The sequence below is a fragment of the Micrasema longulum genome, unplaced genomic scaffold, assembly GCF_059751315.1.
Source record: "Micrasema longulum isolate JH-2025_06_02 unplaced genomic scaffold, ASM5975131v1 h1tg000487l, whole genome shotgun sequence".
Classification (NCBI taxonomy): Eukaryota; Metazoa; Arthropoda; class Insecta; order Trichoptera; family Brachycentridae; genus Micrasema; species Micrasema longulum.
Genome location: NW_028277684.1, coordinates 2,029,734 through 2,049,336, shown reverse-complemented (window position 1 = coordinate 2,049,336; position 19,603 = coordinate 2,029,734). Strand labels below are relative to the sequence as shown.

At 34.6% G+C, this 19,603-nt stretch overlaps 1 protein-coding gene across 1 annotated transcript; it reads right to left on the bottom strand.

The window, feature by feature from the left end:
- Nucleotides 1-7,953: 7,953 nt before the first annotated feature.
- Nucleotides 7,954-9,167, bottom strand: LOC148281215 (enhancer of split mbeta protein-like). The gene has a single exon (XM_088227063.1). The coding sequence runs from the start codon at nt 9,054-9,056 to the stop codon at nt 8,514-8,516; it is 543 nt and encodes a 180-aa protein (XP_088083189.1). The 5' UTR covers nt 9,057-9,167; the 3' UTR covers nt 7,954-8,513.
- Nucleotides 9,168-19,603: the final 10,436 nt, after the last annotated feature.

The window sequence follows — 19,603 nt, the reverse complement described above, 5'->3', positions numbered from 1 at the left end:
TAAGCCCTGTAGATGCCTAGACATCTATATTGCCTTCTTTAAAATGTGCTTCATCTCTGTTGTAATATGTTAATGTTAACAGCTCCCCGGGGAGTTGAATCCAGTCCTTGTGTACAAAAATTTGGACAAACTCAAAATATTGTTGATAAATCCACCTGGTCCATGAAGAAGTATAGAAATTGAAAAAATAAAAATTTCAGGCGTTGCCTAGTATGTAGGTGAAATAATTCAATTAGATGAATCTCACTTGCATTAATAAAGGTTTCAGCTCTTTAACTTCACAAACATCAACAGATGAAAGAATTGAAGCAATATAGATGTTAAAATATGGGCAGAATGGTGAATGTTACCCAGTGTGTAAAGTGGCCACTTAAACGAGCCAATGACAGGTCATAAGCCCTGAAGATGCCTAGACATCTATATTGCCTTCTTTAAAATGTTCTTCATTTCTGTTGTAATATGTTAATCATTTGGATTATTATGAGGTGAATTTATGTTATATCTCTTCTGGTTAGCGAAGTCATCGTGTCTTGTATGTTTCCCAACGCGATTCTCGATGTTCGTCAAGTATTTTATGTCAAACTGCGGTGCTATTCTGAGCCGCCCTCGCGGCCGTAGAAAACACTTTATCTTGTGTACATACAAAATACGCGAGATAAAAGTGTTTTCTACGGCCGCAAGAGAGTTTGGAATATCGCCCCTAGTGTGTTTTTTCTTACAGTTCAGTCACAGAGATAACGTAGGGTACGTTGTAGGTATATATTTTTTTTATTTTATTTGTTTATTATTTTTTTCCATAATAAACTAAGATTAACAATAAAATAATTTGACCTCACTTGTGTTACCCGTGCCGAGGACACAACAATACACTTTTTAAAAAAATATTTTACATGTGAAAATAAACAAAGAAGACTTAATATATAAAGATACTTAACAAAAGAAATGTTATTTATGTTTAGAAAGTTTTTAACACTACATATTTTAGTTTATATTTAATTTATGTACACCTGTACTATTTTCTGAGTATTATAAATCGTACAATAAAATAACAAAAATATAACATAAACTATACATTTGTGGAGCAGTTTATTAAATATTGGTTTAGGTGAATAAGACACTCCATTTTACTTCTACCCAGCTCCACTATCCATTTTTTATAGCCCTTTTGAACATTTTCTCATTTCTAATTGTTTTAATAGACAGTGGAAGCAGGTTATAGATTTTAATTGCATAATATTCAAAATCCCCTTATCCGAAAGTAGTAATGTATGCATTTGTTTAAGTTGTCTATGTGTTGAGGATCTAGTGATTGTATTATTTGTATGTGTTGTATTGTATTGTTAGGGTTATGTCTTTCATTTGAGTAAGAATAGTTTTTGAATCTGTAAGCGAGTATTATTAGTTTTATGGTTTATTTTGTTGTTTTTCTATTCTTGTTATGACTGTCTTCTTACCGATTCCCCAGAAGGCGATCATGTAGCTCAGTTTGCTTTTGACATAAGTTTTGTACATCACGATTTTTTTTGGTAATGCGGTCCTGCATTTTGTAGAAAATGTTATGTAATGATGGCATTACTTTAGTGAATTGTCTGTGTCTTTCGTCTATTTTAACTGTATGTCCGTGTTGACTCCTAGGTACGCCACAAAACGTATATATATAATACTCCAGTAAAAATAAACAAGTTATATGTATTATGAATTCTTGCAGGGAGATTAAGACGCGACATGTAATTTTATTTACAGAGAAAATGGGACAATTCGTTCTTAAAAATCCTTTTTATTCCTTGTTTGTATGTTGTAAATTTTTAGCTTCAAAATAATACAAATTTATATTTATTTTTGTGTTTATTTTTTTACAAAACACCTACTCTTTTATCGTTATCCAAATCTTGTTTATACGTTAATTATACTTCTTTATAAAAATATGACGTGCAAATTTTGTGACTACGATCTAAAGGTCACATTTGTTTCGACGGAGCAAGAATAATTATTCAAGGAATTTTGTTCCGGAATGAGTATATATTGTAATTTTGTAAATTCATCTCATCACAACGTTAATATAGTTGGAAACACCTCAACTGTCAAATTAATATTTTCTGTGTTAATTGATCAAATGCTAAAACAAAATTTATAAAGTGATGTATGGCCGCACCTTCCTCTGTTGGTTATTCTGAAACCCTCTTTTCTATTTTACTAATAGTGTCAAACGATGTCTGGGTATAATTTTATGACAGTCTACGGGTTATAAATTATTAACATTTACGCAGAATTTTCCCATGGAGCAAACAGTCTCTGGGGAGAGGAGAACACGACAGGACAAATTTATTTTTAAGTTAATATACATTAATTAACCTAATAAGTGCTATCGAGGAGCGCCATCATTGCATATAAAAACTCGATCGTATTATAATCATAATATTTCCCCATAAGTAAAAAAAAAGTATTTTTCTAACAGGGGCTAAAAAAAAACTATTTACAAATTTTGATGCTTTGATGCTTTTGATGCCTTTTCATAAAAAATAATGAGCATTATTATTTTATCAAAAATTTAGACGGCTGACGGGAATTTCATCTTTAAAAAAAAAATAAGTGGTTTGATTTGTGCCATTTAGTTAATGACTTATGGGGTTTCTGAAAATAACAAATAAAGAAAATATTTCTTGAAAAAATCACAACTAAATGAAAAAAGATTGCTTTGTTTTACGTGGGGATGAATATTAAAATACTAATTGATATACATCCGTATACAGTTATGGTTAAGGTATACAATTGGGGACGGACGGGCGAGACGTAGAGGGCAGACAAAACGAATAATTCCAATGCCCTAGTCGGGCAAAACGGAGAAAGATCGTTTTTTTTTAAAATGACGTTTTTATCATTTGAAAAAATATTACATAGGAATATTTTTCATTTTTTGTTTTCAAAATATTTTGTGATGTCAAAATTAAATAATATAATAAAAAAAAATCTTTGAACGATTGGCTTTTATTTGAGGTCAAACTTAGCATATCCGTCTTGCCCGTCCGTCCCCTATTTATTTCTATACAACGAAAAAATACGAATGCATACAAATTTGAAAAAATATGCAGGTAAAATATGCATAAAATTAATGTACAATATTTCATTTATTCACCTATTAAAGGAAATCAAAACCGAGGAAATTAGTAGTATTTATAATTTTATGAATAAAAATTCATTTAATATTTTGTTTCCCGATGCGCAACCAATGGTGGAAAGGCCACTGCATTGTTTCGCCTAATGCTGCGTATCTCGATCATCTGTTACATAAAGGTAAGTGATTATTCTTGCGCTTCAGTGCTAGTTCAGGGAGGCAGCTTGCCCACCACATACCGCACACCACATCTGAGGACATAAGTCTCCTTGGCGGTGCCCACATACACGGAAAATTTGCTCGTTGTCAAACGAGAAAAGCTGCCCGAAGGAGCTCTCTGAAATCTGGTAGCCTTAGCATATTTGTGCTGAAAGAAAATAATCCAGAAGTACATAATATGTACTTCATCGGATTGAGAAGAGAGGGAAGTGAATTCTTCACTGACTGGGATTAAATTGATCGGACATGATCAATTCGCCGAAATGATTACAATACTTTTTAAAAGCCTTGAAATTCTTTTTATAGCCACCAGATCTGTATATCCGACAGGACCTATAACAGGGCCACGGATAGTAGCGAGAAGCTCCATTCGGTAATCATAAAGAAGGGGAAAGGGACAAGACCAAAGGATGTGTTCAGAAGACTGGTTAGGATATCCGCAGCAGCACGAAGGGGAGTCAATAATATTAAAAACAAATAATTTTTCATTAAATTTACCATGACCTGATAAAAACTGCGTAGTCCAGTGATCGGGGATAACCCAAGAAGATTCTAAGCGCTGACGGATTGAAGGAAAAAAAAGAAAGGTAACCCTCCCTGAAGGGGAAGATTCCCATCGCGATTGCCAAGCATTAATAAGAGCATTAGTTCATGGAGACAGTGAAATATTGCAATAGAACCACGTTTTTTCACGTTCATTCGGTTGCCGAACCCGTAACTTAAAGCCCGGTAGGTGAAATATAACTACTAAGAGAAGTGACTAAGAAGCAGACTTACTTCCACTCAATTTTCTTTATTGGGATTTTTACCTGAATATACATCGAATTAATAGCACTTGTCCGGGGTTCTGGGCAGCTATGTATTACAATGGCTATCTTCATCGGAACACATTTATTTTATTTATTATATATACGGCCTAATCCAATTACAGCAGTTATATGAAGAAACATAATTTATTTATTTAATGCACAAAATTCACAATTTTATCATAGAGCACAATTTTTTTTTTGTGTCCCGACTTGTTAGAAAATTCTGTGTCGGGACTTTTCTATTTATAAATCAAAAACATTTATAAGCATATTAAACAGTATACAAAATAATAAAAACAATATACAAAATAATAATGGAAAAATATAAATAATAAAAATTTATACATGTCAAAAAATGGAATGTAGAAAAGTTATATAATAATACATGGCAATATGTTATTAGTAATTTATAGTAATTTTATAATTCAACTAGGTAATTAATTGATAGTAAAAATAAATACAATAAAGTAATAATAGTAACACATCTACATATATGGTAGAATATGTAATTTAAAAAGCATAATAATAAAGTTAAAATATATATATTTACAAATAATTATGCATCACTATTAAGTTTATTCAATGATGAAATACATATATACGTATATGAACAATAAAGAAGACGGCGTCGATATTATATATTTATTCCCGAAGCAATGTATGTACAAGAAATGTATGTAGCAAAGACAAACAAGGGCAATAAAATAATGGTTTACAATTCATAAACACGTTTATGAAATTGGGATGATTTATCCTAAATAATTCCTAGTTGTGTGACGAATTGACTTATCTACACATGGGGGCATAAAAACAAAAGTTTCTCTTAAAATATTTGATAAATATCAGATTTCAACTTCTGAGCACACGGTTGGGAGCATAAAAAAATAACTGTTTGCAAGAGAGGTGTCACATTAAATATTTTGAAAACGCATATAAGTGCATCTCCGTTCAACGTTTAATTAGAAAATTATTTTTTAATTTATCACATTATTTTACTTTATTTCTTAATTTTACTATAAAGCATAAATCAAGACGGAATAAAGAAAAATCGGCATTTATTTATAGCGTTAAAATTGCGTTCATACCAGCTATGGGTTGGTATTTTAAATACACGCTAACACAGCTATCTCTTCGCGCGCAATTCCGTTCAGAATACCAGCCCTGGTTCTATTTCTCTCACAGACTGTGTTGTTTATCCATCCGGACACGGAAACAAAATTTGTTTTTACATTTAATGCTTACATTGATGCATTGCTTAAAAATTACAAACGTAAATAATTCGTCGAAGTATAATAAATTGTTATTCTTTTCATTATTTTCTTTCGTTTTCTTTTTTTTTAAACTTCTAATTTAATTATTAAAATTGTAATCGATATGAGAAATATACACCAAAAAAATTGATTTCCCATTCTGGAACACGTCTATGGGCCAGTAGGGTGACTACATTCATAAAAAAATGCATCTGTGATTAGTATAAAAAATGTGCCCGACATAACCAACGAATATTGGATTTATTGGAAAATACACTGCAGGTATACTGTGAAGGATTTTGATTATATGCAATGTTCTGCGTTGAAAAGTTTTAGCGACATCTTTGAAATAATATTCAAAACTACTAACTGTTCTTCACCACGACCAATGATTGCTATTGTAATAATTTTGTCTTTCAAAAACATGAGTTCGAGTAGTTCCCTAACGTTTCATAGATGTCTCTCTTGCATCCTTTGGCGTACACGATTGTATAAAATAAAAAAATGTATTAAAATAAAAAAAATGCAATATTTTTTGTAAAATAATGTTATAATGTGTTTTTATTTTATTTATATGGATTGGATAAAAAATATAACCAACCGAAGACAGGGCCAGATAATATTTTTATTTAATGTTATGGGCCATCATAAAACATTTAATAATTTAAACTATCGACAAAAAATGAGCAGTTTTTTCCTTCTGCGTTTTTCTTGAGATAAATGGTTAAGGCGTGCTACGGCTGTCATCTTATGGTAGCAAGTAGCAAGTTCAGTGTTCAGTTCTCAGTAAGTAAACACAAATACACTTATCGCGGTCCGGTCGGCGACACTTATCATCCATGATAATTGGATCGATTAATCGTGGACTTAGTAATCAATAACAATTACGCCATGACGTGCCTCCGGGCACGTATACAGTAGCACACAGATTTATAATACTTCTGGTCTATTTAATTTACGCGAAAATTCCGGAAAGACAAGGAAAACCTTAATTTAAATTACCAAAAATACATATCTTTTAGGAAAACCTCTAAAAATGTCAATCGTTAATTTTAGTATTGTTGCCATCATTCAATTTTTATTCGGTATTTAGAATGCAATTATTATAACTGTATCATATTATAACTTATATTGTAACACATTTTAGGCGGTTGGATTAGTTCGAAATTGAATTAACAATTATTATACTACGGATTTTTATATAAATCAATTTAGTTTTGATATAAAATTCAAAGGTAAATCCCTAAATAAATTTCAAATTAACAATAATTCGAGTTCGTCTAAATTCCAGCCAAAATCGAGTCATTTGATCATCATTCCGTTTTTGCACCTAATGGTGCATAAGGCACTGTATTGGTACACGAATTGCAGCATACCGTGATCATTTTTGCTGCATGAAGGTAAGATGATCAGTCTTGCGCTTCCGGTTCCAGTCCAGGAACTATGAAATATTCTAATGTTAAAACACATTTTAAAATTAATATTTCATGACAATCGTGTCGGGAATGGAATTCGGTTTTTATATTCCCTTTTCGAGGAGATTCTCTGTGCTCCGTTGAAAACATTTGTCAAACTATTTAAAAAAAATGAAATAAGGCAGACTTAAGGAAGTTTAAGTATATTTCTAAAACCAATTGTTCTGAATAATAATAATATTAGACTTGCGATACATACAGTTTTTTTTCACATCATACCGAATTATGTGTTCAATTGAATTAAATACGTGAATTTATTGCAAAAAATATTCATGCAGATAAAATAATATATCACGCGATAAAATTAATAACTGAGAATGCGATTTTAGAAAATATACATATTCATGTGATGTTGTGGAAATGCATGAATATTTTTTGAATAATTCTTACAAAATCGAGAAATTAAACTAGTAATAATATGAAAGTGTTGTACACGATTTACTAGTAACCAGAAGTAAGGTTTAACGAGTAAACTTATTCAAGCATTTAAAAATATTATCATTTTTGTGACGTTTATAATTAATAAATTTGATGCAAAAGTAGCAATATAACTATATTTTAGAAATGAATTTATTGAACGAACTATAATTTTTTTAAATTTTTTTATTAGAATTTGTGATGCTGCAAATTTTACCTTTTTAACAGTTCGTAGATTTTTTTATTATTGTTAGTATTACCTTCAGAGCCTACATTGTGTTAATTCTTTTCAATACAATACACGTCTCAAGTCTCAGGTAGGAATCCAAAGCTCGGCGGATGTATCCGCTTCATAGAAAGCTTTGTTTAGCAAATAATATCCCTTCTGTGCAAGGGTAAAATATGCGCATAAAAACATTTCACGATATTATGTTATTATAAATAGCGTACTTAACAGTTTAAGTTTTTTCAGTTGAGTAATTTTATTGTACTCGTGTGTATTTCATATTTGAGTAATTTTGAATAAATATGTATGCAGTATGTAACCTACACCAATATTGCGTATGTAGGTAGGTACTCTAGCTGTGACTCACGCTTGACCGAGTAAAATAAAAATTGCGATTGACAGGAGGAAGGGGGGCATTGACATTTTGTAAATGTAAACAAAAAAGTATGTCTTGAAATATATTTTTTATTTTCATATATTTTATAATATTCTTTTTTTCAATTATATAGTTCGACGGAATTCAAAAAAAACTTCCGACCGATACATTATATTATCGATCAACAACATACATAAATTAGTGTTTGGCGGTTCCATTATTCACATAACGAGGAAACGCTATTTCCTTAATCACAGGTACAGTAACAATATTAACTCTTGTATAAAATAACATAATAAGTCTATATCACATTAACCCTATTCTATTAAAGCTGGTGGTTTAGTAAACATAAGTCTTTATAATCTAATTACAACTATTAAAGCCTGAGATCTCTCATTTCGGAGGAGTCTTCGCGGAAGATGACGTCATAACGAACATTAGGAAAAACTTCAACATTATTCTTATAGCTCCAGTCCATTGTAAATTACGGAAGAGGACGATTTAACTGCACCGGATCTGACGAGAGCCGAACACCGCATCTAACGAGAAGTAGACTCCTTCGGCGGTAAGCACATGTCGCTGAAGGAGTCGCGGCGGAGCCGGTCCGGGCGGGGCGCGGGCCGGGCGGCCTACCAAGGGCGCCACAGCGGCTCGGGCCGGTAGCTGGTGATGTGGTGCGGCGTGCCGCAGTCCAGCGGCTCCGGGGAGCTGGCGGGCGTGGGCGGCAGGTGGTCGGAGGGCGGCGGCGTGGGCGGGGCGCTGCAGCGGGCGGCGGGCTCGTCCAGGCGGTTCAGGCGGTGGCCCAGGTGCGTCATGAGGCGGGTGCCCAGGGCCACGTCCACGCCGGGAGTGGAGGCGAGGCAGCGGGACACCTCGGCGGCGGCGTGCGTGAAGCCGGCCCGGAAGCGGTCGGCCCTCCGCAGCCCGCGCAGGTGGCGGACGGTCAGCTCCAGGATGTCCGCCTTCTCCAGCTTGGCGACGTTCTCCCCCTCGGCCTGCAACGCGGACACCATGAGCTCCTTGAGGTCGTCCAGGCAGCGGTTGATGCGCGCCCGGCGCTTCCTCTCCAGCATGGGCTTCATGACCTTGCGGTACTGGTATGTGCGGGACACGGGCCGAACTCCCTCGGGCCCGAAGGCGGGGCTAGTCTCGTAGGCTACTTCGTAAGACATCGTGATGTGACAGAATAATATAATAATAAACAAACAAGATAGAGCACTGCACGCGGTGTGGCACGTCTGTTGCGCGCTCCGCGGTGAGACGGAATGAAGTCGTAGTGACGTAAGTCCCCCTTATATAGGGTCTCACCGTGGGAACCGTGGCGGACGGCGAGTTCCCAGGCGCAGGGCGGCCGGGCCACCTGTGGCCGCAGCTGCCGCCCGCACCCGTGCGGGGAGCCCGCCTCCCCGCCGCCCCGCCGCCCCGCGATCCCCGCACGCTTATGTAATGCCAGCATTCCGTCACCCACCACTAATTATTAATTACCTACCGCGCAATCTCGCCTATATTCCTAATCACTTCTGTTTTCATCTTCTAATATTATTATAGCGCCAAACTTAGCGTTTATTTTTTTTACATTCAATTCGATTAGGACTGCATGCTACGCTTCGGTACTCGACTTATTTGCGTCATAATTTAAATAATTGTGTTAACGAATATAATCTTTTTCTTGCACCTCTCTAAATGCGAATAAATGTTATTTACACACAAATTCCTCAAATGCACTTTATAGTTTAAACGTTTTTGCTTTTAAGTAACTATTAAATTGACTTCCGCGACATTTGAGTAGTAACGTTAAAATTGTTATAATTAGCTAGAAAATTAATTAAAATTTAATTTAATTAAATTTGAAATTCAATCAGACTTATCTACAGGTTACAATGATTTTACTCAGAGAAACAAAAATATACATAATAGGGCCTGCGATCCAATTGTATGCACGTATTAACTTAAATTTTCAAATTAACAATATAACTAATAAAATAATAAGCGATTAAAACAATATTCTCAGAAAAAATATGACCTTATCAGTATACCTACCTAAACATGTTAAATAATATAAATTACTTAGCGGTTAGTAGTGATACCTTAGAATCGAATATCGTCTAATATCTGTTCCTAATTATACAATTGTTGTGGTGTGATTACGTTATGCAGTTGGGGATTATCGAGTCTGCTGAGTCCGGAGGTATGCGCCATATCACAGTAATAATGCCCGTAACAAGTCCGTAGAGAAGTGAGTGTGTATAGTCAGACAGGGTCATGCCTCATGCCGCCATGCGTCATGCTGTCGCTGTGTGCCTGTGCCGTGCCGTAGCCACACGCCTTCGACGTTCACAGTTCACACGCGCTACCGCACCGGCGCGGCGCGGCATAGCACCGTACCGTGGGACTTGTGCCATCAGATATCGAGTAAAAAATGATAAGCACATACCGAGATGGTACTTATGAAGAGGGCATTCATTACAATACATATCTCTCACATTTAATATCTCACAAACCATCTATATTGTATTGTATTATCGTATTATGATGTAAGTGTGATGTTCATTATTCTGCGAACCGAGAAAACAGATAATACTTCTGCACTTCTCTTATATTCTACAGCCAGGACGACTGATTATTGATGTACTCGCCGTAGTGATTCCTGGGAAAAGATGACCAGAGTGGTTTCCCGTTGCCCTCTCTGGTGGATTTTTCTGTCGGGGTTCCTTACCTTGGCTATCCTTAAATATTTACGATGAAAATGCCCGAGAAAGACATAGCATGCCTGAATCTAATAAACACTAGAAGATGGACATGTCAAAAGTATAATAATCGGTGTGGGCGCATGAGAAGATGTATAAATGTGGAGGAAGCGAGGTCTATAGTCAGACATTTTGAAATGGCATTCTATTATTTGACTACTCCTGCGAAGAAACGGTGCAATGGTTTGTTTGTTTGTGTAAATGAGTTTTGAAAAGCAAGTCAAATTATAAATAGTGCATCTTCTTCTTGCGGTGCCTTGTCAGGTCCCCTCGACGTTGGCGATCTCTGCAGCGAAAGCATTTCTGTCCTGCACTACTGTTATATTCTGCAGCCAGGACGACTGCTTATTGATGTACTCGCCGTAGTGATTCCCGAGAAAAGATGACCAGAGTTGCCCGTTGCCGTCTCAGGTGGATTTTTCTGTCGGGGTTACCTTCCATTAGCTGGTGGGTTCTGGTTTGGAGGCGCCAGAAACTCGCCGTTCATCCTCTCGTTATCTGCTATGATCACACCGTTATGAGTGTGATCGCGTTGTCCAGGGTTCGCGACGTGGACGCTAACGAGTTGGACTGGTCAGTAGTGTCGCCGGTGGAATGCAACCGGGCATTTGCAGCATTTAAGAGAATCACACCGTCCAGAAGACTCACTGTGACCCCGCTGACAGTTCGGACCTAACATAACCTAACTCTTATTAAATCTTATTGGATGTTCCCTAATCACGCGATACTCGTGGGACCAATAATCGGCGAGCTTTCTGAAGAATAATAGTACCGCGGATCGAAGTAAATAATGTGTTAGATTGATTTTAAAAACAGTTTTTACTGTCTCCTGAAATAAATTGATTTGGTAGATTAGCAGTAGCATTTATTCAATTCTTCAAAGCTAATTTTTGAAAGTGAAAAAGCTGAAACCTTTTAAATATAACTGCCTTCAAATTGTTCGTTTAAAATTTGTTTATGTACCGTCCAAAATTCGTTTTTTTTAACTCTTGGGATATATTATATATGTAGGAATAATCGGCGTGCGTGCATGAGAAGATGTATGAATGTAGAGAAAGCGAGGTCTGTGTGCCAAGATAGAGTGATGTGGCTTTCTATCCTCTCTGCCTGCTCCTACGGGGAAACGGCGAGATGGTTTGTTTGTTTGTTATATTATCATAAAATAAAAAACAAAAAAATTCTATTAAAATGTTAAATCCTCGATAAATTTATGAATGATATTTTATTAAAATGTTTGTTTTGACGTTATTTTTTATTCGTGTTTTATTTTTACCATCTTTTGCAAGATATCGGTGATTTTAAAATCATTCTTTCTGTATTGTTGTAGGTATGTTTTTGTTTTTTTTTTTATTGTGTATTTTTAGTGCCGTGAGTAAAAAGTTATTGGTTAGTTTTGTTTTTCATGTGTTTAAGTTAAAATAATACAGATTTAGATTTGGAGTAATCGCCTTTGAAAAAGTTTGAGTTGCAACAATACAAATTGTTATTGATTCTATCACCCTGCGAAAGTAATCAGTACTTTGGATCAAAAAAGTTCAATCAATTTTATTGAATGGACAGGTGAATAATGAATCTGACCTCACAACAGCACGCGCTAATAAATTCTCAATAAAAATGCTTCCATTGCTTGGGCATAAGTATCATTATTAATATATTCAACGCCCAGATAATTTATTACAAGATATTATGTTATGTAATGCTCAATATATACTATATACCCATAATAATAAAAAAATAGTGCTGTACCATTTGCGAAAAATTTGGGTTGAAATAAAGAATACCTTTTTTAAAAATAGTTTACTTGAAATAACGGAAAAATTATGGCTTTTTTTTCAAAATATTATCATGGTACCATGTTTTTAAAAACGAAAATAAGAGTCATGGAAATTGGAACACCACCTTTTACCTTTTCAGACTTGAATCAATTCCTGTGGACATAAAAAATATTTGGTTTTCTTTATGTATTTACATTTTTTTTAAATCTTAGAAACCACCCCATTAACCAACATTTCATGCTGACCTTCCCAAGAATCGAACCCGGGACCTCGATCATGGTAGACGAATGCGCCAACCACTACACTACGAGGTGAACTTTTCTCCACTCGTTTTTCCTTAATCAGAATTTTTACCTAGAGCAGCCATCGAGTCAGAAATACTTGTCAAGAATTCTAGTTCTATGGTGTCATAGAACCAGAATCTATTTTCTATTTTGTGTGTACACAGAACTATACTTACTCCGCACGGACACAGGCTTAATGATTTTTATCTTACATCATATTTTTGTTTAATCTGACATGTTTAATTTTAGTGAAATATATTTCCAATACGTCTTAAATATAATTTAAAAGGACGGCAGAAAGTCGCTTCAAAACCAAACAAACCGGCCGAAGCCAGCTATCAAACAAATTTTCTGTTTAATGCCGACGGCCAATATAAGCAGAAAAAAATAGAGCCTTATTGAAAAATACCAGTAATTAAAAACCGAACTCGCTGGTTTTTAATTTCGGTAGGTACGGGAGTAAATAAATTTTAAATTACGTATATATTTAAATGTACAATTATTGGAACACCAGGGTTGAAAGGGCTTAGAGAAATCCCAAATATATATTTCCATCCGAACTCGATCCCTATTTATATAAGTATAGTATTATAATTACTAAAAAACTTAATTTTCCGTTCTGGAGTTCTGAAACCTCTAAAATTAAACTTATCAGATTTATTGCATCACCTAGTTTAATACGCCAAAAAAAAACAAAAACATCGAAATGTTGAATATAAATATTTTTAATGTTAGTTTATACTATTAACTCCCGAAACGAACCATTTAAAAAAATACTTACATGTATTTTTCAAAAAAGGAATATGAAATTCTCCAGCGTTATTTCTTGGTAACCCTTCTGTTCGTGATAAATCGGTATTTCCCGCTCCTATGGGACCAATAGTGGCGCTCGTGGCTCTGATACGCTGATAATACTCGTGCCGTACACTGCACTACTAAACTTAGGTACTTCCATTAACAGGGCTGCTAACAGCTTTAAACCGAAAATCGCTATTTTTATTTTCTTTCCTACCAATTTTGAGTGAAAATGTACTTATATCGTCTTGGGGCGAAAAGAACTTAGCCAAAGGATCATAATTTGAAAAAAATACTTTTAATTTATTAGTAAAAAAAATATGCCTTTTCGTCGTAACACCTACCAACATTCAGCGAAGTCAATGAAACCTTTAAAACATATTGATTGCCAAATATATTATCTACAATTTTTTTGAAATCAAAGAAAACGTTTTGATATAGTTAGTTACAAAACACATTTGAGATATTTTTCACCTATAATACAAAATACAAACATTCAGAATACAAACATGTGTATGTATCACATTTCATAATCGGGTTGCGGTTCTGTAGCTAGTGTCTCGAACTCACAGATCAAAAGTCCTTGGTTCGAATCTCACTCTATCCTAACTTGATTCCCATTTTCTAATAGTGAGTTATTTACAACTGGTTAAAAATTACATTTAAAATGAAATATTTGGGTAAATTATACGAATGCAAATATTTCTTTTTTACTAAAACAAAAACATTGGCGAATAAAGACATTATTTAAAAAAATCATAAACGTTTAAACCTATAAATAAACTATAAACTAAATTTAAAAAAAGATAAACGTAAAAAGTTTTGAAGTGACATGACAGGCAAATAAAGTATTATTTTTATATTAAGCCAATCATCGACGGAGACAGTAGTAGGTATATTACACATCCTTAAAAATAAAGGTTTGAAAAAATATATCTAAATTTACAAATTATCTATCGATTTTAATTGAATGCGGATATATTACCAACGTGTGGAGCCGGTAGGAAAGGGTAGTTTTTAGTTTAACGAGTATATTATTTAGTTATATCAGTGAGATTTGCCGATTTTCATTTAAATCTAATTATCTGCAAGTGAAAATAACCTAAAGCCGGTATATCCAATGAAACGGTTGCTAGAAGCCCTAGATCCAATGCAGTAGGCAGACGGTAGACATAGGTGCATAATAATAATATAATGGAGCTCGTGCACGGCGCGGCACGGCGCGGCGTACGGGCCGTGCGGCATGCGGCACCGCCTGGCGGGCATATTAACCAGAACACCGGTGTATTAAGTACCCAGAACCAGTACAGTACACCGATAGGTTGGTAGTTGGTAGTTGGTAACCGTACCACGGCACGAGGTGACTTCTGACACCGCCCGTCCATATTGTTATTACAGTTGAGTATTCGCAACATAATACATGGGATTATTATTTATTTTACCTGCCCGCAGGCCTTTCTTGATTTGCCGGTGGCTAGAGTAACTTGCCACACGACCAGTTGAAGATAATGAGGTAACGAAGATTAGTAATCATGCCCGAATGAGGTGCAAATGAAGATTAAATTATAAATCAAAATTTGGCGAATCATTTTTCAGCTTTGTTCGCCTTTTAGTAAATTCTGATACCAAATGCGACATAAGTCAAATCCTTCATTTTTTAGCATTATTATTTCATAGTGTTTTAATGAACTCGGCACTATGAAATAATTTATAATTTTAGTAGTGGTTAAAGTTTAGTATTATATTTTAGTAAAAAAAACACTTTTTATGTGTTGTTCATTACCCAGTCAAAAATCGAACCCAAGGGTTGATATATCACAACACTAATATATTGCATGGCCGAGATAAATAAAGTTTAATATATTTTCATTAAATATTGGTAAAATAATATTAATTTGTATAAAACAATAACTAAAAGTACGTGCCTACCTACATTTTTCTGTAAAAAAAAGACATTTAACTAGGTATATAAAACAGTTTTTAAATGATACCATAACTTAAATTTGTTTAAAAAATATCCTAATTTAAGCCTTAAAATCGACACAGATGAATCGGTAAGTAGATACTTGATTACACGTACTCTTAATGCGATTTCTTACAAAACCGACCGTGCTGAAATTCACAGAGAATTATGATTTATAATAATAATATAATTATATATGAAGGAACATATTTGGATCTAACACCTAATTATACTTTAGTCATAAGTAGGTGAGTGATGAGTAATGAGTAATGAGTGATGAGTGATGGTAATGAGTATCAGCACTTAAACGTTTATATTTTCACAGTTTAAAAACAAGACGTCACATTTAATTAATTGAAATTTTATGCGGACCGGACTGTTCGCTACTTCTCTTCCGTGGGAAATTTTAACAGGTGCCGAGACTTCCAAGTTGACTTTAATATCAGACAACTTTTATCGCAACATTGTAAAAGTCAATAATCATAACGTAAATCGCTTACTGCGGCGCCTGTGTTCCACTTAAATAGTAGTTTCTTCAGCGTTTATGGGTGAAGAAATATATGAGTGTATCATATATAAGTAAATAAAATATTCAGCTAAATGTAGCTTTATCATTAAATATAGATTTATATTATCTACATTTATTGGTGAATTAAAAATACATATTTTTTTGTCTCCAAAAAGCAATAATCTTTTCAAAACAAACTGCCAACCAATATTTGCTAAAACCTCATTACATTTAACTGTTTTCAATACCAGTTGTTTTAAGTAATTTTTAATATTCAGACACTCTGCACAATGGCCGTTTTAGAAAACAATTTTATTTGATACCGCATTTACAATATCAAATGAGGCTGTGAATCTAAATTATTTCAGGTCATTAGGTGATAACATGAATATTATTTGATATTGAATAATAACTTAAGATACCATTTAATTGCTATGTAAAATCGTTTACATGACAAACATGATCTATGAATTTAATGGCAATCATGCCATTTAAAGTAGGTATAAGTTAGTAGAAAAATAACTTTTTTTGTCAAAAATCTTTAGTATGTACTATTTCTCGCTGATTTCACCATCCCTAATAATAATAATAATAATCATTTGTAATAATCATTTTTACGTAAAATTTATTTAGACAGGTGCTCGGCTATCGGTCGTACTTGAACTAAAAGAATTCCCGTTTAAGCTTAAAGTGTAAATAAGTCGGCTCTACGGCAATCATTACTTTCAGGGTGCAGTGAAACGTGAGTCACGGGTATCTTTCAATTTTAAATAAAATTACTGATAAAACCGATCAAGCCTCGTGGGAACACGTTGAATGTTTAAACAGGAATGTATAATCATTTTAATGTGTGGTTTTATTATAGGTATTAAATAAACATAATATGTTGCCATGTTTGAATTCTGATAGATTAACGGAATCTTTATTATTAGGTTTACAATATTTTCAAGTACAGTTTCAGTTTTTTATAAATTAAAATATTTAACTTGAAATGCAAAATTACGCAGGTACCAATTGAATTCATTTTCACATGTAATATTTAAATCCAAACATAGCATATTATTGTTAGTCGCTTGACAAGTAACGATTTAAAATAGATGATTTCGCAAATTGTTTTTAAATCACTGAACGTTGAGTATAAAATAATATTTTTCCTATAATTCCGGGAAAAATGCATGTTTTGAACAAGGCGTTTTTTCAAATAAAGCTAAAAATGATTCGTTGTCGGTTCTCACGGTAATGCGCGCATGGCGCACCTGGTAATGACCTCCCTTGGCCAGTGATCCAATCCTCGCTAGGTGACATTTAGTTAGTAATTACCTGGTATTGTGAATTGTGACCAGCGCACTACGATTCGTGTGCCCGGCGGCCCGCGCGTATCACACGCGTTACGCGTCGCTATTAATGCACAGAAATTTAGTATTTATTTACTCGGTGCAGGGGTCGCCGCGCGACCAAAATGCAACAAAACACTTTCTGTCTGCAGTTCATACAGCAGTAATTAGTTGGCTTATTTGAGTAGAATTTCTCATTGAAACGGAGCAATTATTATTAATGGCCTGCATTTCACAGGGGTACCTACTACCTACCTATTAGAGATGTTTGCCATCGTGATTTTTAGCGTTCGGATCAACATTTGGACTACCGTTTTCTCTCAAAGCAATATAAATGTACGTTGCTCTGGATTCGCAAATAACCTTATATCTACTTATAAATATTATGATTAATTAAGATGTTCAACCAATCGGATATATAATTTTTATATTTTGAATCTTAAAGTAGGGCACACATAAACGTATTCTAATATGTGCTGTAATTATTACCTCTTATTCTTATGCAATTAAATTCTTTATAAACTGTTTAACACATATGTTTTAAATACAAAGAAGTTTGAATTTTGATATTTTTTTTTCCAATACTGCGTTACATAAAATTGAATTTTGTCACTTCGTTTTTTTTTTTTAGAATGGGAGTCTGATTTTTTCCTTATCTTTGGTACTATGATCATGTTCTAGTCGGCTTTGATATTTTTTTTCCTAAGAGAAGTAACGTTATTATTTGTATGGAGGGATCCAACTTTTTTCAACATCAAAAGTTTTATTCGAACCCGTGTCTTGACATAATTAATTTAGAAAATTTCAGATTCCGAGTCATCAATACTACCGCAAAACTCAAATTATTATTTTTGAAAAAGAGTTGGACCGAATTTTCGTAAGTAGAGAATTGAGTTCCCAACTCAATTCTGAAATGCGGTAAAACGTTAAACCTTTATTGCGTAAAAAAAACATCTTTCCTCATTTGTATAGACGCTAAAAAGTTTTATCCTCACAAAACGGTCAGATATCCCAATATTATTGCCTGCATCACGTTTAATTTATGTAAAAAAAATCAGGAATCGAGACCAATACAAAAGGGACTCGCGTGACTCAGTAGTAAAAAATGTCTCACGTATTAGGGCAGCAGCCTACTCGGTGGGTAGCCGGCAGTAGGCAGTAGGCAGTAGGCAGTAGGTAGGGTACCGGTGGATGCGGAGGTATGTGTGCTGGGCGGGCGGGGGGCGAGGGACGCGGGGACCGAGCTCCTTCGATGTTTCTCTACTCGCACCTGCCACTTTTCCCACGGATCGCAGGAAGCGACCGGCGACCGGCGACGGAGAGAGATGGCACGAGCAGATTATACTATGCGTGCCTCTACACGCCCATTCACTACACTACCAAAGTGAACAAACACACGCTCAACCCATTACTACCGTCATAATTACAGAGCGTTGCACTCAATCTGTACTTATGTATCTGTAATAATCGAAGTGATTCCGCTGCGCCGTGCGCGTAGATCCACTTCTTACTTCTTACTTCTTACTTGCTAGATATGTCCACGTCCATGTCCATACTCCGTACTTTCGCAATTAGAGAGTAGCTCGCTTTATGTACCGATACTCCTCACTCCTCCGCAGCACCCAAAGATCCTCTTCGCTTAGCTGGGTTTTGATGAAGGTAGTAGATACCTAGTACTTATTTCAGATACGCTCAAAATTGCTGACATGAAAAATAATTGGTTGCATTTTTCATGAAAATAAGCAATCGTAAACTACATAGAATAAACTATGCTGAAAACGCAAAAGAGTAAGTACCTAATGTATAAATCAAACAAATTGATTTCATAAATATAAGGCCATTGCATATTTTACGAATCTGAGGTGCCGCTTGCTTCTGTCCATGTTCCACTTTATATTTTCAGAAATTTATAAATTTTCAGTTAGCACATATTATAATATTGTATATTATTTGTGTGCCAAGTAATCAATGTCAACAGTAATTATTTTCTATTAATATACAGTATTAGTCAATAGAAATTGAAATAATACGAAAATTACAGAATATAAATAATGGAGGTTTTATATTTCAAACTAATTATTGACTCACTTAAAAAAAAGTTGCTTTCTCCCTAATTATTTGTTTATTGTTGCCTGTAAGTTGTGGGAACGCGATTAATAATAAAATGAACGTAGTGACCGCGAGCAGTAAGAAATGATTAGAATTAAATAGCAGTCATACCTCATACCTGACTACGCCATGAGTGTGTTTTATTACTGTAAAAAAGGGAATAAAGTTACGGTCCATAGTGATCCGATCCTAGATTCCGGTTGG